The sequence below is a fragment of the Andrena cerasifolii genome, chromosome 9, assembly GCF_050908995.1.
Source record: "Andrena cerasifolii isolate SP2316 chromosome 9, iyAndCera1_principal, whole genome shotgun sequence".
Lineage (NCBI taxonomy): Eukaryota > Metazoa > Arthropoda > Insecta > Hymenoptera > Andrenidae > Andrena > Andrena cerasifolii.
In genome coordinates this window covers 8,581,802-8,605,434 of record NC_135126.1, presented here as the reverse complement: position 1 = coordinate 8,605,434, position 23,633 = coordinate 8,581,802, and the positions used below count along the sequence as shown (strand labels likewise).

The following is a 23,633-nucleotide window of genomic DNA, read 5'->3' as shown; positions in this document are numbered from 1 at the left end:
AATTCCATCTGCAGGGCAATTACGATCGGAGGATTGACGAACTTTGGAGTTTTCGAAGTTCCTCTTTATTCGATTACCCGCGGGTAGCTTTCGAGTGAACGAAGCGGTTTGGAGGGATATCTCGATCATCAGCCGTCATTCTCTCCGCGTGCACTCTGGTTATTGCTGGAAATTTTCTTTCGATTTCCCAGATCCGATTCTGCACCTCTTTCAATTTATCTTCCTATGTACTGTGTTGCTACGCGTCTTCTCCTCCTTTCGCTGTGTTCGAGTGTACTCGGATCGACTAATCCCCCATGGTTGTTCCCGGAGGCTGTCGGACGCGGATCAAGCGCTTGGTTCAGCGAGTAAACAAATTAAAGCTGCACCGATGGCCAGGGTGGAGCGTGCCTGTGAAATTCTGGTGATCGTGTTTTCGAGTGAATATTTCGGGGGTGAATCAATTGTGACTTTTGTCGCGACCCACTGATTTCCATCAAATTTCATCTCCTATTGTAATAATTGCAGGGGACTGTCGATCGACTTAACGTAAAATGGCTATTAAAACTAACACTGGTATTTGTTTTATCAGAATAAACGGAATATGTTGAGAATTTTATGCTGATTTAGGAAAACTGGTGGATATTTGCTTTAAGACAATATTTGCTGAAAATTGGGTGGAAAACTGAAGTCATGAGAAATGGTTTTCGTCGTTGTCAGAGACCAACCACATAATTATTCATGGGAAAATAACAAAGAAGGAAGCAAAATTATTTTTGGGAGTAAATACTACGACTACTGATTTAGTCATATTTAATTTTTTTAGGATCTTGATGACGCTATTCGTTCAACTCTTTGGCTTCTAGAGAAGCGATCAATCTGCACTTTAACGCGTTTTTACGTATTGAGTCTGAAATATAGCGACTCGTAAGAAAGCTGTTACGAGTCGCTATATATGTGAAGCCTCCAGTGGAGTAACCTCAATCTCGCTCATTAAAAGGAGACTCACACAAATTGGATTGTAATTTTGAAGCGCTGGGCCGAGGCACGACGTTGTTAATGAGATAATTCCATCGTATTGGAAACAGCAGAAGTCGTCCGCGGCCCGAAATTCTTGCTCGTTTTCAAATTCGCTCCCTCTATTCAGAACTCACCGCTGCACCCTATTTCTGTTTCACACGTGCGCACACTCTAGCTACACGCGAAACCGTGCTATTCAATTACAGCGCAGTTAAGCAGATAATCCTGTCGGTAGTAAAAGTTGCTAAAAGGTGTTGGCACCGAGGCTGTAAATCCACTTACACACTTCAGCAATGAAATCACTGGGATGCCACCAGCAACCAACTACCGCCCGGTGTAAGTAAATTTTCCAGTCGAAAAACAAATTTAGAAGCACCAGAATCGTCCTCTTTCAATTCACCACTTCGCCAAAGTGGAACTTTGCCAAGTCGGAAATGTACAGCAACTCAGAAATTTCTTCGTGACTTACTATTATAGACAATTTTATTCTTAGAATTTGCGGCTCTTATTTTCACGGCCTAACATTACTTCTGATTAGTTTATATTTAAATCTCTAATGCGTTATATTTAAATCTCATGTTCGTAAAAAGAATGGAACTCGATTAAAGCGAGTCAGTACAAGTTCCATGATAGTATCACGAGCGATGGTGAGTGGGACGTAATAATGACGACGATTACGCGTCACACTCGGCGCAAAAATCGAATTAACCCGTGTTTGTCCGCGAATCAACGGGCTCGCGAACAGGTGCCAGCGAATTTTGGCGACAAGGCGACCGTGGCGGCAGGGACGTTACGCTGCGGCGTAGAAGCTAAATCAATTAATGCACTTCGGCAGCAGATGTGTCAGCCTGAGCAAGCGGCCGTCTGCTCAGGTGCTGATGAAGTTCGAAGGGTAGCGACTACGTGGATATAGATTCTCGATCTAGCCAGTAGACTGCCACTTGTAGCTAAACGCACACGCTAATTTAGAACACACTAGTCTGAGGGAAAAAACTGCTGTGAAATCTTGGAAATATTTTTCACCGCAGCTTGGTGACAATGGGAAAGGTCGACAACGCGATGGAAAGGTCGACGTAATTCATCGTAACATTTGATTACTGATGACCAGAATGAAAGTTCTGAACTACCTACTCGAGGACTTCCCCTTCTGCTCGCTGAGTTAAGTTTCCTCGTCCTCGGCAAGGATTTCCAGGCAATCGTTAAAGAATCAGTAAAATCTTTTACGGCGCTTTTACGGCAGTTGTTATAAAACTTTATATCCCTTCTACCTACCATCTTTGCTCGAGATAGATAAGATGATTGGCATCGCTCGATTTTTAAAGGATTTTGAGGAGTCTTGTTACGTCAGCAGCATTAAAGTGACGCCTTTGCGAATGAATGAGAAATATAGTAGCTTTGCAGTTTTCAGGCATTTAGGGGAAACTGATATTGTTCACCTACTGTGTATGTATATCTATTCAACTGGAAAATTAGGTAGATCGAAAGCTGTCTTATGAGATAGAGTAAAACGCCATCTTATAACAATTGAATTAATATCTAATTTTTGTTGTATACGAGTCTGAGTATTTTCCAACATCCTCACATTTAAGACAGGGTCTGCTAAACTCTGGCATATCCCGGGCGAAAAGCAATTCCGTTGCTTGTACAGTAGCCATTAATTACAAGGTCACCGTAGTACTTCCACTTGGAGGCTTGATGAGAACACCAGTCTCTGTTCCCACAGTTTTAACCATACACAAGGAGCTTACACCTCCAGCATTCCAACACTTGCCAGTTCGCAAATATTTGATGAATTCCATGTGCGCGCGTAGAAATTACGGGTAACATATAGGTACTCACCATTCTTCTCACACGCTGCATCGGTGTGACAAGGTACCTAATCGTTACTCTGTAACTTCTGCGATTACGTCAGCGGAAAATCGAGAAGCTTTCGAATGCTCGACAGCGAACCTGATGTTACTGAAATCATGGGGAAGTAAATTGGGAGTGTCACTCAAGAAACACGTTTCTGTTTAATTCCCTACGATCTTCTGCCAGGGTTGCCTGATACCCGCGGATACCAATTTAAGGGGAGGTTCCGGTCTAGAGTCCATCGAAATAGGTGATCTTTAGGAATTAATTAAAGGAAAACTACTATATATAATTTAATGGAACTTTTTGCATTGTATTAACGATGTTTTAAGTTATAGAAATATATTTTTTGTTTTATAATTAATCTTTGCAGACCGCACTGAGGAGTCGTTAAATTCGAGGCGTAAAAAAATTCATCCAAATCGGTGGGACCTGTATCTTCAAAAGTTATTATCCGATTCGACTGAAACTTTTTTATTTTGAAGAATATACTTCTGGCTAGGGGGAAAGCAGAAAAAATTACAAAAATGACATTTCTTAGAAAATAACGACACTTGAAGTTTGAAATCACCTTTTCACTATATTTTTCGTCCTTTCAACGCCTTTATAATTTATAAATTTTCAATTTTTTTAATTTTTTCTGGTTTCCCCCCTAGCTAGAAGTATATTCTTCAAAATGAACAAGGTTTCAGTCGAATCGGGTAATAACTTTTGGAGATACAGGTCCCACCGATTTTCAGAACACTGTTTCGAGAAAAACGCGTTTAAAGTTTTACATCAGCGCCAAGTGGCCGGTTGTTACCGCATTTGCCGCTACTCAAATGCTTATAACTTTGGAAATTTTATGAATTTCAAAATATCCTTTTAAACATATATCCCTAATAGGTTAAATATTCGAAAAAAAAAAAATCGATTTTTACACCGGAACCTCCCCTTAAGCCCCATCGCATCGTGTGAAATAAGATTTTCTCATTGAGAAAAATGATTGAAAGGAACTTCCTCGTCATGCGAATGGAACTAAGGAGAGTTGCCGCATGCGCCGATGCCTACAATGAAATCCTTTACATTATTACCACTCTGTACAGATCCACTCGAAATCCCATACTCTATTTATCCCAATCGATTGGTTTCTCAGTGAAAGCTTCCACAAACTCGTGCTACCGATGGATTCGAGTGACTTCAAAGTTAGAGTCCCCTTGGAGCACTTTTATTTCGCTGACTCCACAGAGGAATCTTCCGGATTTGCACGCACCTCTTCCGCTTACACGGCGCGGTCCAATACGCAGGTATTCCTAAATCCACTGGCGCAAGTTTTTCGCGATAGATGCGGGGTGTAGCGCCTTCGTTTCTCTTCGAAGCTCCACCCACGAGTTCGGTGTACAGTGTGTTCCACGGTTATGCCACTGGGAATAGAAGCACCGACGCTTACGAAAGAATTGTTCCTCAAAGTAGAGCGAAACTTTTCGTTCTTACGGATTTATCACAGCGTGGGGTAGATTAAAAAAATTCTTCAAAGAAACGCGAGCCTGCGAAGTGTGATAGCTTCTGTGACATACATACTGCCGAAAAGGGGGCGGGATTTTAAAAAATATATGAGAGACCTGGAGCCATATAATTGCTTAAAAAATAGCCACTAGAGGTCAGGTGATATCCTAGTAGCTTCATAAATTGCTTTTGTTGGGGTAATATGAGATTTTTCATTTCTTATAATACCTGGGAGCGACGCGAAGATAAAATTCTTACCATCTCACTTTACCTTTCCCCCACACCACTTTGCCATTGAATATTCAGAGTATTAACGTTTCCTGGTCGCCTTTTTCAAAGTATGTAATTCCGCTACTTGGATCACAATCGCGGAACTTTGCACTCGCGGGAACTACTTAGAAGGAAGCATCGATTGTTTGCGTGCTCGCGACGTGACTGAAAATCAAAATGTAGGATCAGTAAACTCTCGAGAAAGGGATAGGGATCGGAAGATACGAAGATAAGAGGATTTCTTGGGCTAGCCCTGGCATTATCGCTGTTGGAAGGAATAATATTCAGTCGTTCGTGACTCTCCCCTATTTTATCCGTTCGATCCAACTGGTTCAGTGTTTCTCAAATTCGTTCGAACTACATCTTGGAATAACTCCGTTAAAAGCTTTCTTGCAGAATTCGTTCCTTATCGCCGTTGAGTTTCCACCGTCACGATGACAGTTTATCAGAACGTGGCCGATGATAGTCGAATTAAAAACTCGTAATTCTCTACTCGAGTCTTGAACGTCAGGCCATGGACAGTCCGAACTTTTAAGCGTCGAACTTTACACTTAAAACTTTGGCTTTTGTAGCCGTAAGAGGCTTCGAGCAGCTTCGCTGCTGAATCGTAGGTATACTTTTCATTAATGAGTTGGAACGAAAATTTAGAACGAGACGACGTTTCGTTCTGACGGAAATTTCCAGCGATTCGCACAAAAATACAGCTACAGGATTCATAATTATGGAATGGTGACTTTGTCATTTCAAGACTCACGGATCGAATGAGACTTGGAACGAGAAGCAAGTTATAAATAAAACTTCCTTCAAGATCCCTCAAAATATTTCCACTGGCGTTCTCTGCCTTTCATTTCGTTAATCGAAATGCTGAAAAATAGTGATTCTGTTCGTAAGAGATGGCGGGAAGGGGCGACGTTATCTCGATCAGTAATTCGACGACCGATGGCAATTCGAAGCGATTCGACAACGTGTCCTGGAAGCGAATATCGGGGATTGAGACGCGCAGGCACGTGAGCGCGAAATTAAACGTCTTCAATTTATCAAAAGTCACTTTTAGATACCTTCTGGATCCTTTTATTTTATACTATCCGCAGTCAGAGACACACGCAGCCTTGGGGCACGTTTACGTAATTTCTTGGATGCTGGTCCTGCAGCTGGTATCTTCGTCTCAATGAAAATCTCGAGTCTTCTGATTCAAAGTCATTAGGAATATATGGGATCGTTCAATTGTGAGTGATTCTTGGAATCTTATATTGATAATGCCAGATTGGTACGAGAATTTTTAACAAATACAGACTTGTATAAAGGTATGTAAGAAAATGAAAAATCTGGAAGAACAAAATTGCAGTAAAAAAAGCATCTTGCCCCCCCCCCCCCAGAGGAAGATTAAGTCAAGGAGAAGGTGAAATTACAGCTCCCTTAAGATAAATGCCTTTCATCTTACCAGGAATGCACTGATGGTATTCGTAAGCGCTCATCAATTCTCCCTCCAAGCAATTTTTAATTTCTTTAGGTGTTTAATCTGACCGCTGGGTCGCGCTAAATGAAAACAGGCCAGCCTTCGGAGCGGATCGCTTAGGATCGAGGGATCTTGCTAACAGGAGTAGTAATGAACGGCAGATCAATATATCTCACTTTGCGCGTTTCAGGCCTCGCCTCGCCAGAAGGCAGTCCCGGTAAACTTGGAGCGTAATCATTTCGCGTGGATAACTGGGTATCCGTCGGGAAAGTCGCGGCCATTTCTGATTCTTTCACAGCCGTTGTCAATTAATCGTGCTCGACTAATCCGTCTTCTAGTTTTAATAAGCCATCCCCGTCGTTTGGAGGATAACAATTGAAACTTCTCACCTGTTTCTCATTCAAAACTATACCAGTTCTATAATTCCCTTCGTTTCTCTCCACCATAGGCATTTTCGACACTTGGTTCTGGGTTACTTTCTTCACTGCACATCTGCTTTATGCTGCATATGAAGCTTGCAAAATTAATTCTGTAGCTTTTTCATTAACGAAGGTGGCCGAGAAACTTGGTGTGAAATTGCTATTTGGAAACATTACGATTATAGAGCTCGTAAAGGAATAAAAAAGAATGCGAATGTCAAGAGACCCCTTCAAGAATTGTATCAATTTCACGAAAAATAGGTCGAAATTGCCCCACCAATTTCCGACGTGATTGCTTTGAACATTCTGCAGATTTCTCTCTTCTTCCTTGTCCAGTCTCCTCCCAGGTGTAATATCTCCAGATATTGTGCCATCAACCTCCGACGAGGCCTGGAGCATTTCATTAAGACGAGATCTCGTCGACATTTCTCGTCCCAACCATCTCCTTTGACTGCCTCGAACGTGATTTATGCTCTCTGGCTCGCCAACGCTTACGAGATAATGCTGCGCACAATCTTTTTGTAAAATCCAACCAATACAGCTCCGATAATTATCATTCGGACAACTAAAATCATTCAGTATTCAGATTCAGTATTTTTAATATATATATATATGTAAAGAGAAAACATCCTCTTTAATTGAACTTGAGTGCGCTTTGGAGTATGATTGACAGGTGGCGTATCAATTACGACTGAGCATAAAAAATTAGAGAGAGATAGGGAAGTAGAGCACATGTGCAATCCATGATTATCCGTAATTAACTTACTATAAATTAAAATTAATAAGAAGTTAGATGAACTGAACAGAGAAGAGGTGAAAATTAACTTTTATTGCCGTTTCTCTGTTTTTCAGGTAAGACCATTGTACAAACTGTAAATATAATGTAAATAGTATAAACAAAATTCAACTCTGTTTTTCAGTGAAACAATTATTGGTCAATTTCATAACCTGTTCAAGAAAAAAAAACTTATAATTAAATATGAATATATTATAAATTTGGTTGCCGAGATTAAACTCGAAGATCCTTTCGAATAAAGCTGACGAATGCCAGAGGAATCTCCCCAAGTGTTTAAATTCACTTTTCATCAACTACCTACAACTTCAAATTTCCAGGGAACCAAGTTCACTGACTAGTCATCTTCTCTGGCAACCACCACGCGTAACTCAATTTTTACAGCCCTTCTGCGACCCCACGAGAGTAACGTCCCCGAGTCCCCTGATTACCAGCCGCTATCAGCTGCCAGCCATTTATTATCGCGATGTATCGGTTGTCGCGTTCATCGCGTCCGTTATTACACGCGGCCGCGAAATTCTGACGCGTTGAAGTCACCGCGCAGATGGGAATGTAAAATCGTATCCGAGGCGCGCGAGATTGTTCGCAGCAGCGAGTCCCGGTCGTTTAAATCCGCCAGCTTGTGCCGTTTAAATCGGCGTGAAAATAGTCGACGTTGTTTCTCCATTTGTACCATCGGGAGACCTATGCTCTTCGTTAGCGCGACGACGGGGAACGCTCGTTTCCATTTTCATAGCCGCGCCGCGCCAATTGGCCCCGCGCCGAACTAAAATCGTGTGCAAGCTATCGCCATAGCAACTGAATAGATTAATCTATGGTGAACGCACGATGACGCAGATCCAGATGTCAAGCCGCGGGGTTCAACGCGCCCTGCACTCGATGCAGGCCTGCGATGTGCAGAGGAAACTGGTCCATTCGGCCGGGAAATTGCATGATGCGCGTCAAAATTTAATAGGACACTTGGCGGGGGCGAGAGCAGCCCCTCGAAATTTACACGGTAACGAGGACATTACGTTTTCGTCATTATTATCGTCTCTGATTTGCAAAGCAATTAAGTTCTCGCGCTACAATTACAAGGCTCTCGCGCGCGGACCGAATTATATTTGCAAAGCGAACAATCAATTTCGTAGGGCTCCAGCGGCGGGCTTAACGAAGCCGTGATGGAGGGCACGTTTCACAGGATTCGCGATAATCGAATCGATGCCTCGTAGCTTTCGCTCTCCTTCGGTTCAATCGGCACGAAGAAGTCTTTCGTAATTTCAGAGGAAGCATACTTTACTGTCTCCTTAGGGAGGTTAAGATGGACGTGCTGCTGATCTTACATGCGTATAGAAAGTCTGTGTTTATTTAAAGCACTTTTATTGCATGGAATTTTGAGGTAACGCGATTGTAAAAAGTTGCAGTGACACTTTATTTTTCATTTGATACGAAAGCCTTCTTCGCACCATTAAATTCAAAGAGTATTTTGTTGTTAATATATCATAAGAAAATTGGCGAGAATTTTCTATAGCCTTACGCATTTTTCATAGCAATATTTTCGAATGGTAATATTCTGTAGCTTCAAGAAATAAGCGTTTTCTTTTTCTTTTTTGTTTAAATCGATTTGTAGGATATTTTGTTCTATGATTGTTACAAAGTAGACGAATTGGTGGTGTTGCTCTCTTTTTGCGTTGTGTTCGTCTGTTTTCTCGGTTGCGAAACGAGTGGAAAACATCCCGGAACACGCGTGGTTCGTAACTTCGGCATCGAAGTTGCCCGGCGGGCGTCTGAAATTGCCCCTTTTCGCGCATTCGTGTTAAATGGTCTGGCTGCGTACTGGGAACTCTCGTAAACGCGATCGTAACGTAACAGCACGGCTAAAATATATATGCCCGCGATCGTATTAAACTACGTTCATTGTTTTCCATGTGCTCGTCCCCCATTCCACAAGCTGGGCAGTAAAGTTTGACCTTTAAGGTAGGGATTTTTCATCAGTTTCACTCATGTCAGTTTCCATTTCCCTTCGCTGCTGGCTGATTAAAACGTGCGGCTGGTATTCGTACGGGGCGAAGAATGAAGTATAGGTATAATGAAGTAAAGGATTTGGGGCGAATTTTCATAATAGTACGAAAGTTTGTAAAAGTTTCTCTTCTCTTTCTGGATTTTTTTTTAAACAACTTCCATCTACTCTAAGAAATTTAAAAAATATCTCAGGATTCGTTTATCAACTCTTAAACAAGAAATTCCAATTTCTATCTACTTATCCTCCCTTATCATAGTTCACTAACATTCCGAACTCTACCTAATTTAGATCCTAATGCAACATTCGAACCTTCTGACCAGAGCTGGGCATTATGCAAATAAATTTCAATTCGAATAAATTTTCACTCGAATAAATTTTTACTCGAATAAATTTTTACTCGAATAAATTTTTACTCGAATGAATTCTTACTCGAATAATTTTTTATTCGAATAAATATTTATTCGAATAATTTTCTATTCGAATAAATATTTATTCGAACGATCACGAATAAGAATGGCGAATAAAGATTGCTTAGAATAATGCCGAACTCTGCTTCTGGCACCTTAATATTACATCAGCTGCAACTTAAAATACAATGAGATACGAAAACTTATCATTCAGAAAATCCCCTTCGAAGCTCTGATTCTCAAACAACTCTCTCGTCTCCCAGGGATATTACCACGTATTTGAAAATAAAAATCATAAGTGCCACAGAGAATAATGTCACCGTGTTTCCTGGGAGAAGGAAGGCTTTAACGAAATAGTGAGGCGTAATCTAATAGACCTCGCCTATGGAGCTTCTTTATTCGACTAATGGAGCCGACCTTTTCCAGATCCCGCGGACCAAGGAACAACTGACTGGCAGTAAGAATTCAGAGCGTGGGAAACAGGAAGTGTCGAGGAGGAGCGGAGAGGAAATGATTTCCTCGGCGATCTTCGGGGCAGCTGCCGGCACAGGCCTGGCCCTGGTCGTCGCGATGACGATAGTGGTTTACCGATATTACGCGGTGAAACGAAAGGGAAAGTACTGGAGCAACCTCGACCGTTGGCCAGATCCACCTAGCACCAGCAAACCGGACGCACGACACCAGAACTGCCCGCAGCACTGTCACGACGACTCGTCCTCGCACGTGCTGAATTGCTGGCGAAAACCGCAGAAGAACTACTACGCCGTGCAGACGGGGGTGAGTGGAACGATACACGTTAATTCCTTTGTGCATAGCACGGCTGCCTCGAATTCTCGCGACGCAGGATAACAGTTCTGTTTAATCGTGTTATTCGTTGATCAATACTCTTGAGTTGGACGATCTAGCTACGTACTGGTACTTCGTGGTTGAATTGCAGTACTACTAGGGCATACTGCAGGGAGTTTGTTGACTTTTTCAAGTCGGGAAAGGAAAATTAATCGAGGAAGAGTGTGTAGCTTGATTCGGTGAATTTTGAGATTCCCTTAGGCTGAATTCTTGTAACCGGGAACGAGGTTCTTGAATGGGGTTTAAATGGAATGGTAATAATACTGCGACGATATTTTTCGTTTAATTCCAAGTGGTTCGAATTGCATATTGCGAAAACCGATGCAAGCCACTGCGCAGAAATGTCGATCGTGCAATTTACGCGAGTTTGATAGGTATTAGGTATCTGGCGCGTTCTCGCGGTACGCGAAAGTAATGTTCTCCCGACTTATCATTAATAATCGTAATTGCACTGGTAGCTTAATCTGCGTGGTTATGTTTAGAGCAGTGCACTTTCGGAGATAACTGCTTTCGCGGCATTTCCATTCTCATGAATAACAAATTCTGTCTCAAGCAAGGCAGAATTTCAGTCCCGACTAAAGTCAAACTAGTGCGTCTTACACGTGATGCTACTTCAAAGAGAAACTCGTCAGACACCCCCGGTACTGTTTCCTTTGAGAATTTGCGGGGGAACATACTTTGGAGAAATGTCCTACTTCTTTTTTGTAAGCAATATTTTATCGGATCCTGTTTTAAGATTAACCTCGCTCGTCAAAGTAGTTGAACTTCTCGCACACTTGATCGAAAGTTCAAGGAAGCAGCGAGAATACATATCGCTCCAAGTAGACGATCACGATAATTGGTCAGACGTAAGTGAGTTCATCGAGCAGAATGAATTATTTTAGCCTGAAGTTGCTAGCTAAAGATTAAAATTATCAAGAAGCTTAAAATAGCTACCATTAGAGTATATTTAAATTAAATTTTCATTACTATAAGTAGAATTTATTTCCATTAAAAGGGTGTAGAGCTCAATACCTACATTCCTTTGCCAAAAAGATTCTTTAAATTTACCTCCTGCCAAGGCAAACCTCTGACATCCTTAGTAGCTCGGGAAGTATCCGCCAACAAGTTTTAATTGATGGATTAATAGCTAACCTTTAACGACACTGAGCCACCTTGCCAGTTAATACACTTAGATCGCTCGATCAGCGAAAGGATAACTGTCAATTAGTGGTCGACTTGCTATTAACGAACCACTGTCAACATACTTCGAACGTTCTAAGCCCACCATGTAATTACCAGACTATTTGTATTAGGGTTAATAGCATCCGTCCGTTGTCACCCCCTGTTAATTACCCCGTTCTTTAACCGGAACACACATTCGTCTGTGTGTGCATTATGGAGTATCATTTTGCAACCCTATCATCTTCGCGTGGCGCCGAAAATAATATTGGGTCTCTCCTGTTTGTGGATTTGAAATTGCTACTCGAGTTTTGATTATATAAGTCATCGTAACTAATTACCATCTACATCTAATTTAGCAGCATCGATTAAATTACATAATGCGCCCCAGAACCATTCGAAATCCCATTAGTACCTGCTACCAATTATGTACTGCCAATTAGAAAATATGCTTCGTTGTCTGTCTAACAGCAATCAATTAGTGGCAAATGAATTTCTCGTACGATTCCGATGAATTTTCATCTTGATGCATTTTTCGCGCTGCCTCTGTGCGATCCATTAGTACCTCTGATTATAAACCCTTAATTAACTAGTGACCTTTACGTTGTTTTCATACGCCTTTACTCTGCGGTGTGGATCTTTCATTTTCCATCACAAATAGATTCGTTTGGAGGGACGTGGTTAGGTTAAATAGAAATGCACTGGGTGCTCGTGCTAACATCGATATTTATTAAATCAATAATTGACGCATTGCGCATTGTCGAATCGATGCCTATTTAAGTAAACTCCCACGGTTCAATCTTGTTGGAAATAGAATCACGCTGGATGGAAGACTCGTTGCACTTTTTGTTGCTGTCACAAAGGATGAAAAGTGCATCGTGAAAAGAAATGTTCACTTCAGAATGAAATTATATAATCGCAGCAGTTATTTTAATTGTAATTACTTTATTCTTGAAAGGGTGCCCACCCCATAGGGCACGCGAAATTAAAACGTGACACTATTTGTGCAAGTTCATTTCAATCAAGAAGTGAATCTTCGAAAACTTATTTTTTAAGTTTAGTGGAGCTTCTAGATTTTATACTAGTTAACTTAAACATTAGTGTTTCTGTACTCAATCTAGGTGGAGGTTCCAGATTTCATACTAGTTAACTTAAACATTAGTGTTTCTGTGTACAATCTAGGTGGAGGTTCCAGATTTCATACTAGTTAACTTAAACATTAGTATTGAAGGAAACTGACCACGTGGATATAGAAAAAACTAACGCTCCTTTACTTTCTGTGAACTTCTCCTGGAATTCTGATCCTACGCGTTCAACGTAGGCCTTCGTTAAATATATTTCTCACCCACTACATCATCAAACTCCGACTTTGATACAAATTGTTCCTGTGGTAGAATACCAGAAGAAGGTGCCTCTCACTTCTTGTAGATTCTCTGTCGATATGAGATCCCACGATGGTTCGCTCGTTCGTTGGATGTTGGAGGTAATCGTAGTGTTGCACTACTGATAAGATTTCAGTGGAACTGGTCGGCGCTTGTACCGACGCCACGAGGTCGGTAAAGATTTTCACTGATCGATCAACTGGCGTGGAAGAGAGAATATTCCAACGTGGGTAATGTAGGATGCAGGTTCCCGTTGCTGATAACGCAAGTCCTTCCCCGTCCTATCACTGATAACGAAATACATTTATCGATGAGATTTCATGGACGGTTACCGAATAATGATACTAGATTCGCCTCGCGTTTTCGTAGTTCGCGGGTGAGGTTCAAGCAGGTAACACGTTTCCTATAATAGGTCGTGCAGGATACGTTATTTCTATACCATAATTTAATTAACAATGGGCAGTCAAATTAGATATAATTTATTTACTATTAAACGAAGAGTTTGTATCGCAGAATATAAATTTGCATTGAAACGCGTGCGTATAAATTGCATTCATTGCGTCGAATTATATTAACAGATGTCTACCGAATGTATATTTGCAAATGAGAAGTTATTTTCGGATATACAGGTATTAAATTCACAGTTGAATAATTTCGGGATCGAAATTCAAATGTTTAACTCCGTCGTAATTAAAGTTTCATTATAGGCATCGATTTACCCAGATACATACTAGAATCAACAGCGAACTTATTATATGAAATAAACAAATTTACTATAACTAGAGTTCATTATCCAACTATTCAGATCAGTTCAATTATTCCCGTTTGCTGTTCAACTCAATTGCCATTTCGCGCGTCAATTTTCACTCCACCCATTCTACGCAACCCTCGATCGAGTACCCATCGAAACGGAGAACGTTAATAAAAACGTTGCGAGTGGAATCAATTAAAAATTGAAATTGCCTCCGAGACAATAAAGAGAACCAGAATTTGCTGGCGCCTGGAAGTCCAGCAAAGAAATTGATTTTCCAAAGGCAACGAAATTAGAGCAATTTGCGGCGCGTATGTCGGCCAACTAAACGCTCCAACTTTCCGAACGTTTATTGCGTTCCAGGAGTCGTTTAATCCGCGGAACATTCGCGCGATAAATTGATTAAGACTTTTCCCCGCGCGCGCCACTCATGGCCGTCCATCGCGAGCTTCCCCTTTTCATCGAATCCAACCGCGAGAATCCCCAAAAAAAATATCGTAGCCAAATTTGTGGACCCGTGAAATCTGAAAATAAAAAATTGTGGAAACAAGATACGAAGCCCGCTGTTATTTCCTCGGGAATTTAAAACCGACGCCATTCGATACGTGATTTAACGAAATTCGTTATCTCCCTTATTGCCTCTACCTGTACGCGCGTAGATATAGAAACCCTCCCCGTTCCGACCGGGAATATAAAATCTGGAATTTGGATCGATACAGCGCTCCACAACAGCCGATGGATATCGCGCTGCGAAGCGCGGCGCTGAATCGCGAAAAGGCGGAACACTTTCTGCGCGGACGTGGACCGATTCGAACAGCCGATTTTCCTTGTTTTTGTTTGCCTTGGTTATCTGCCATATGCACGCCGGCGGGAGACCGCTGTTTTTATTCGCTGGCCCAGCAGCGTTGCGAAAAATTCGATATCCCTGGCAGGGGTTTCTTCGAACGGACCCGTTCTTTCTCGTCGCTTCTTATTTCTTTCTTCGGAGAGGTTGGGAATCAGGTGTGGATAGAGCTCGTCGTTAGACACCCTGAAGGCTGGGTGAAAATAAATTGTCAGGCTAACAATGTTGGACCTACAAACTTTTCAATCTGCCAATCTATAATTCTTTGTCCGGATGTCCATGGGAAGTGCATAAAGCATTTCATTTGAACAGAGACTTCAAGAAATTTTCTGAATAGACTGCCTGACCTTTCCACTTTATTGCAACCATTTGAAGGCTCTAGATATCGGTGATTTTATTCAGAACTATCGAATCGTTATTTCATCCAAAGCCTCCTATCGGTCACTGAACTTCTTTCACGTTATCGCTGCGAGACTTGCATCACGATAACTGACATTTCTCTTCGTGGCTTGTTTGTCGTCACCTCGTTCGTCGGATGAGCTCGATGGCGTCGATAAATCCTTCAAAACTGATCCGATATCTGCGTTCCACACTTGAGTTACAAGGAAACAGTGGTTGCATAATGTTCTTTGTAATTTCATCTTCTTTTCCGCTTGATTCGGACAAATATCGCGTTGATTCAATGCGCTTGGTTACTGATCGAACAGTTTGCTTTCACTAAAGATCGCGCGCCACACATGGAGGATCCTGCACCGCGTTCAGGAGACATTCGATGGACCTTTTAGAATTCGCCTCTAGGATACAGTCAGGTTTTTCACGCGTTAATAAAAAATTGGGAGAAGAGGCGCAGGTCGTTCGCGTCGACACCAATAGGCGGAGTTTTATCGGGCGTAACTTTTTTATCGCTGGACGATTCAGATCGTAACCCTGTTCCTGCAGCAGTACATTCACGGTTTCTTGATAGCGCGTGCCAATTTTACGACTGCGCTTTTATGCGTTGCTAAAACTACTTAAGGGATCGCCTACTTTGCATTCCTCTATTTTACCCTACGAACTGCAACCTGTTACATGAGCTGAATACTCCGTAAAAGTATTTCTTTATCTCTGCTCCATCTGGCACCTACGAAACTCGCTTAACCTCTGGCGAGAATTCCAGTGTGCCGATTTAAAATTACGCTTTACCGAAATTTCTGCAACTGAAAACGAAGTCAGTACCTTCTTCGATACGAAATTTTAATTGAGCTCTGATTACGTTACACGTGCCTTCCATTTTTACACCAGATGTCAGGGAAGATAGAGGACCGCAGTGTTTGATATTGTAAACGGAGTATTACACCTGTAAACGATATCTAATTTGTCTGGATGCCAGAGCCAATTACTTGAACTATTACCGGGAAATATGAACATTAATGCATGCAAAGCAGAGAGTGGTAAACGTGATGTTATAATCGCAAGCGGAGCCGGGTTGTTCGCGAAGCGTGAAATTCATAATCGAAATCGGCAACCGGCTTTTATTTTGCGAGGGTGTATTCGATGAATTCTGGCCCCATAATCCGGTTAATGTTCCGCGTAACCTGGCGCTGGCGTTAACAAGGAATTACTCGATCCTCGCGGCACCAAGAGCGCCTGGTTCTGGAGAATTTGCATTTTAATTGGAGGGGTGGGCGTTTCGTCTTAAGCAGCATAAAAAAGCAGTGGGCAAAGTTGCCCGAAACAAGCCGGATAATCCGAGGCGAGCATCGAAGTGTCTTCTGTGCCGTGACACGCAGGGCTCGTAAAGGGATAATAAAATTCCAGGAATATTTAAATGTGCCAATGAATACATATTTACAAGGAGGAGCCAGCAGGCCAGTAATACTTCAGCGAACATAAAGTGCAACCAAATGCTCTTGGAAATATCCCCGTCTGCACCACGTATCTCGATTTTCTCCCGTCAGTTGCAACCTCCGCGCCCAATTGAATTCCGCTAAATAAATATTCACGCGGATCTCCACGAACCTAAAGAAATCCTTTTAAAACTGTGCGAAACTACTACGGGCATCGTACTAAACCCTCCCCTTCGCCCAATGCAGAGCTCCCCGGGGCGGGTAACATCAATTCACTCCACCGTCGATGAAAAAGAGACGTCAGAGAAAATTAACGTATCAATATCCAAGGGGGATCGATGGCTGCCCGATACGCTATCGTGCAAGAGTGATATATCGATTAAGGAAGCTTCCAGGTAACGTGCAACGGAGCCCTGCAAAAAGTTAATCAAATTTTCCGCCGTTACGTAAAGGAGCCTCCCCGCTGATGCATAACGCGCATGCAACACGGTCATCTATCAAAAAATGAAGAAAATAGAGGATCGATGGGGGGGGACACGGTCATTATTGATGTCGAAGCCGCAGCAAAAAAAAAAGGCTACATTATTTACCGTGACAAGGGTGTCGCGCAGCCAGAAAACACGCTCCCCTTTCCCTGGATCGATGAGAAACGGTCTCGAAGCGGGTCGACGCTTCTCGATCGTTGGAAAGCTGGAAATGTGGATCGCGGCACGGTGTCGGGAGTTTCTCGTTTAAAATTCTATCCGCCAGCAAGTTTAACGCAACACCCTGATCTATAATGCAAAACCGTTCTCGAATGAGCCCGCCGTACACCCGCGAGAACGGAGCGGTTCCAGCGCGTTTCGTCGGGTCGAGAAATCTCGCCGTGTCGCGTCGATTTTCCGATGACGAATTCGTGAAACGACGGCGATGGAATCGAGAGGAAATCGTCGGAATGAAATTGTGCGTCTCACTTCCGGGGATCTCGTCGAACCGTGCCCTCCAGTCGATAAATAATAAGAAAGTTTGTAGCCTCAGTTGGCGCCGCTCGCTCCCTTGCAGCATTCATCGATCTGTTTGCTAAGGGTGTCTCTCGGTAACTCTGTCGCGAAGAATTTTCGCCAATATTTTTATAGAGTTTCGACGAACTTCGATTTTTAAATGGAATATCTGTAGGATGTTCGTCGTAGCGTAAGCGAAGGGATGATTAGGAGATTTTTCATGGAATTGTTGGTGGATGTTTATAGGTACACGAAGATGTGATTAGTTTGCGTGTGTTTCCTTTGAAAGAATTTTGTACAGTGTTGAAAGGTGTCTGTTATAGATGTTCCGATAGAGTGCAAGTAGAAGTGGATCGTTTGTAGTCAGACATACTCTCTGACTGTTCTGCCAGCGTAGGTATCGCTGTGATTTTTAATATGTGGCTTGTTTTAAACGCTGTTTCCAGTGTAATTTCTATTGAATAAACGAGCTTCGAATCTATGTACAAATTCAGCAACAATTTCGTTTGATCTCGATCCACTCTGTCGCTAGGAGACACGAAATGCATGCTCGTCGCAGTGTAATCTTTGTAATACAGTTTGCGGAGCATCATCTGTATGAGTTTACGCGGGAGTCTGAACTTTTGAACATGTGGGGATCGAGTTAAATCGATTAAATATAAACAGAATCCCCTTGAATCGACGATTGACGTGAACTGGTTGAATGCGGAAGTTTGAATATTTAAAAGAGCACCTCAAATTCGAAAGGGAACATTATGGAAGGCAAAATATTCTGAAGTTTCTGGTTGGCGAGGATGGAGGATTTATGCTGACCGAGAGGAAGCTTGGTAGTTAGGAGAAAGGTTGGATTTTTGTCTAGAGTTGGTCGCTGTGGATGCTTGAGTAACCGCGAGTTTGCGGCTTCCGGTCGACTTGTTTGAAAAATCGTTTAAACTCATCACCCCCCCCCCCCCCGCGGTAACTGGCCTGCGAAATTAGCAATAACTTCGAGGGAATTTAGCAGTCGAGGATACCGCGTCTCGCGGCGCAATTCCTCGCGGGATTTAATAAATTTATTCCCTTGGCTGCGAACGATGGAAGGCACGACCTTGTCGCGTACTCTGTCGCAAATTTGAATCAGATGATCCAGTGTCTCGACCTTGAGTCGCCTCGGAGGCCAGAAAAATGAGATTTTCCTCTTAAATGCCACGGCAAAGATCAACTGATACTTCGTTCTTAACTATCAAAGGGAGTGAAATTAACGACATTCTTTGAGGAAGTTGGTTTATGGGAAACCTGTACGGTTATCGCGTCTTTTCTCAGATTATTCCGCAGAGGCCGCAAGGTGGATACCTATAACCAATACATAATTCGTTTTAAACCGATAAAAACAATCATCGCTTTAATACGCTACGAGTGTTTTCGCGAAATTCATTTGTATCTGTTTACCAACGCATTGGCTCGCATTATTCCGAGAATAACAATTATAACTGGTCATAAATTAATAAACATAGGCACGTACTGAAATATACATTACATTCCCGGCAATCATGCGCGATACATTGTGCGCTTTCGATGCGAACGAGTGTGAATGTTTAAGTAACACTAATATTCTGAAGAAGGAATTTTGCAAATTATTGAAAACCTAGGGGCACGATCCCATAAATTTGTAATACTAAACTGGTCATGATCCAGCTCGAAGAATTTATTAACACCAGTGAATTAATTATTACAAATTGGCATTTCGTAAGCTGTGCACATACCTAGCCATGATTAATATTCATACGTCTATCGTACTAAAATATTCAAGTTCACGTTCCCGCTAAAATTCCCCATAATTGTAACAGCAAAACGCATCTAACATGCAGGAGCTACGAGTACAACGTATTAATGGATTGATCCCCGCTCTAATCCCATCGTAAACGTTTTGCATTTACATTTCGACTGAAACAGATTACACGGGCCGGTAAACACTGGTAGTGGGTGTGTGCGTCGCGTTGACGAGCCCGCGACAACGAGGATCAGCGGTCTCGTTGATAATTCACATAGAAGTCCGGCGTGATCCACAGCACGGACTTGGTTTCGAATGGTTTCCTCTGATCTTTCGAAATTACGGCCACGCGCAAGTATCGCCGGCGAGATCCCGTACTTGATTTGCAGCTCACGCCGTCAGCCACGGGAGCATGTTGGACGAGGTTCGGGCTCGACAAAGGAAGCCGAGCTCCGGCGTTTCCGCATCCAGGCGATCCTTTTCTCCCCCGCGATTGGGAAATTCAACAGGATTCCGCGGGGAAGAGGCACTCCGACTCCTTTCACCGCGGCCTCTGGATCTCGAGGTGCATCAACCGTCCTTGCATTTATTTACATCGACTGAAACCGGGTCTTTGGCCGTTCAGCCCTCGTCCCTTGGCGCATAAGAAATTGCATTGTCGAACGGGCGGCCAGCGATCTTTGGAAACCAGGCTGGTCGCGCTGTCGCGGGAAACGTTGACCTGCGCTACTGATTTTATAAAGTGACGGTAAAGGAAAGACACTTGCATTTTTAATGAGAAAGCTGACGGTGTGGAAGTGGCGCTGTTATCTCTCTTCTCCTCTGGGTCGTCCGTAGAACTTTGTAAATAAGACGCTACAGGCTTTCACCGGTATTTTGTTAGATAAAAGAGGGGTTAGACATCTCTCCTTTGCAACAACTTTTAACTGTATGTTAACGGTACTCTAAACAACTTACACAATTATAATATTCCTAAAAAATCAACTCCTGTCCTCCGCGAAAACTACAACTACCCGTATTCACTACAGACACTGTTCACCGCATTCTTCATCCCCCCCCCAGAGCGTCCCAAATCTGCATGAAAAGAGCATCAGACTCTTCCTCAGTCTATCGACAAAACGTCCCGAATTCCGCCGCCGCGTAGTCGCGAACACTCCGCGTCCATTTGGGCGCAGTACCAAGAAAGGTACGAGGAAAGAGAAACCGAGGGTTGGAAAATAGAGGACGGTGGGCGGAGGTTCGAGATAAAGTAGCTAGTAAAGGGAAAGGATAGTGGAAGAGCGCATCTAGAGATACGAGGAAGGTCGAGGGGAAGGTGTAAGGGAGGAAGGGTGGTCGGGAAGGGTCGAGAAGGAATCCAGGAGCGTATCGAAGGGGAGAGTAACCTGTTGCGGCGCACGCATACTTGCTCCCCATCCTTGTTCGCCCCTCGCGGCTCGCCCTATCGCACGTACAGGAGGGAACGCTCACATAGAAACACCCCAAACACCTCTACGTCCGTGTATACCATCATCTTTGTCCTTCATGCCTCTTCGTGGCGTCAACCCTCTCTTTCTCTCTCTCTATCTCTCTCTCTCTCTCTCTCTATCCACCCCCCATCAGCGAGCATACTCCGTTCACCCTACCAGCGGGACCAACCACCACCTCCTGGCTGCCTGCCTCTACGATCCACGAATCGCCGTTTTCTGGTGGCACACGAGCCCCGGCATAGCCAGCGTGTACACGGTACAGAGTAGTTAGTCGCTGCCAGGCCGCTACGCCAACACCGTCGACTATCATAAATCGTAAACGACGGACGTCTGCGCTTTCGCCATCGGCAGGCAGACTATGCCTTCTAACTTCTAGAAGATCGTCGCGCCCTGCCACCCGCCAGCCCCACGCAGACACCTGTTCGCACTAGGTAAATGAATCATTTGTCTCTTGGTAAACCATAACGGTGATTGCACGTTCTGTTCGCGAGGCGCTTCCCGCTTGCGTGCCCGCGGGCGAGTAGTACGAGTGGCGGTTTGATCGGACAGACGGGACGCCCGCGACTGTTGCTACTCGGTCGGACCGCGCGCGATCCGATCTCGCCGGAAACGTGCTGCCTCCTCGACGTCTTCCTTACTCGACTTCGCGCTCGGAGTGTTTATTGCTTCGGTAGCAGCTGACCACCGTGGCCGATGGATATTTCGTGCCGAGTAGAATAAGTGGCTTCTAGGCGAACGATACGCGGACGCTCTTGGATAGGGTGCCGACTGTGGCGCACGGGGGTTGTCGACACGAATCTCCGCGGCACGTTCCATTCGAACGGGGAACATAGTCGATTTTATAATTGTAACGCGAGGGCTCCACCCGGTCGGCCTCGACACGATGAATTAATTCTGACCTCCAGCACCGCAGAGTCGGGTCAAAGGAACGGAGTGGCTATTCATCAGCGATATTCATACGTATCCCCGGGGCTACGGATTCGAGAAGTGAATTCCGCGATTCCCGGATAATTCATCCGCAACTCTGGGAAATTTATTCTCGCGCGGCGGGTGGTCGTGTACTTGACTCGCAATAAAATCGTTTGCACGCGCTTTTGCTTATCCACCGACGTCGCTTTCCCTGTGATGCGCGAGTAGAGCGTAAGGAGACTTCTAATCCCCTATTTGGTCGAGGGAAAAGCAGCACTGTTTGTTGTCCAGGGGCTGACAGAGCTATCCATTAATTGTTGATCGTACTGGTCGGGGGCACAGTGGTTCTGTCAACCAGGCATTAAGTATTCCCTTTCCGTTGTATCGAGTTCGATTGGCCCTCGTTTCGGGGCGCGTACTGACCTCGAACATTGATCCCTCGGTTCACGAGAGCAGCGGTAATTGTTAAGGAACATTCGCACAGGTGCGAGGGGGCGACTTTGCCAGGGATGGCACGAGAGCGAACAGGAGCAACAATTAGGGTAAATATCGATTCCGACCAAGTGGTTTGATCGACCTCGCTGGACCTCTACCCCTTACACTGTTTCGTAATAAAACAATCGAGCATTGTTTGAACTCTGTGGCTGCGGTGTTTCCATTTCATCCGCGATTGTCTTTCGCTAGGGAATAAATTCTTTTCCTTTGATTTCTGACGATGCATTAACTCGATGGCCGATAGCATTCTTCGTCGTCGTCTATTAAATAGACAAGCAGAGGTTGTAGACAGCCACATCGATTTAATGTTTCAATAGGAAGGAAAGGTATTCAGATCTGCTTAGCATTCATTGGTATTCTAAATAGTATTTCTGAATTATGGGATCCCGGCATACTTGGAAAGGAGGGTACCTTTGAAAATCTTGAGAAGATTGCGCTGTATATTCCTGAAGCTTGTTTTCGCGGAATGTCGCAGAGATAAGTAAAATATATAGGTACTTGTGTAATGTTATGTATAATAATCATGGGGTAAGAAACAAGCATAGAGGTGGAGAATACAATACGCCGCAATTAGGATTTATAGGAACAAGCCTGGAGGGAAGTTATGTAAATTTACACGTTCCCCTGAAGTTCTGTTCTCCTTAAGGCCTGAACTTTCTTAATGGAAAGGTGACATTTTTCTTAATTCCTGCGGCTAAGGCAATGCCCAGCGTAAGCTTGGCGTAAGAGGCGAATAGGGAGAAGAAAACTCGCTTCCCTTTCCCCTGCGTTAGGTACATGACCCATTGCAACATTTTCCAGTCTAGACTGAATTATGCAAACCTTTGCATAAGACGATCGCAGCAGCGGTATCTCGATTATTAAAGAGTCTTATTTACTCCGGGACAAATCGATCGAGACGATAGTCGAATAGAAATAACGAAGTTCAGTGATTTCTTTTTGACTGAGAAAACTTTCTCAGAGTGCTTCAGATATTTTTTTATATAAATCCAGTAATCTACAGCATGTACATCTCCTATTATTACATTAACCACAGAATATTTTATCTGACAACACGAACTATCCACTTACAATTAGTTTATCATCAATTAAAACACGCATGAATCGCAGAATCGTTGATCTACTCTAAAAATGAATCCATTATTCCACATTGAGAAGGCTACATGATTTCATTAAGAGCTAAAAGTAATCAACGCCTTTGATTGCTCCGAACGGGAATACATTTTAGGAAAAAAATTATCCTCCTCGCCTCGCTTGCTCCAGGATCCCATTATCGTCTCGAACTTTTATCTCTGAAATTTGTTCGTGCCTTCAGCCACAAAGGAGATAAATTAACGTTCCCTCGTCTGTCGGATCGCTCCCATGTAAAAGAAGATTCCCCCGATGGCGGAGATTCTCCTCTGAATTTCTGTACAAACTTTTCTGCGCGAAAAGCGCCATTAGAATGGCTTATCGTGCGAATCGATAACGGCGTTTGCAAGCAAAGACGAACGGGGCGCGTGCAAAGTCATCAACTGTGTCCTTCATAACCCGAGTGC

The 23,633-nt window shown here is 43.4% G+C and overlaps 1 protein-coding gene across 5 annotated transcripts in view; it reads left to right on the top strand.

Moving 5' to 3' along the window:
* Positions 1-23,633, top strand: part of Sytbeta (Synaptotagmin beta) — a 155,361-nt gene that overhangs the window by 85,336 nt on the left and 46,392 nt on the right. For all 5 annotated transcript variants that reach the window (XM_076819632.1, XM_076819631.1, XM_076819634.1 and 2 more), the window contains one exon: positions 10,109-10,459. In XM_076819632.1, coding sequence (XP_076675747.1) covers positions 10,193-10,459 — 267 coding nt within the window. In that variant the 5' untranslated portion in view covers positions 10,109-10,192. The remainder of the gene's footprint in view (positions 1-10,108; positions 10,460-23,633) is intronic.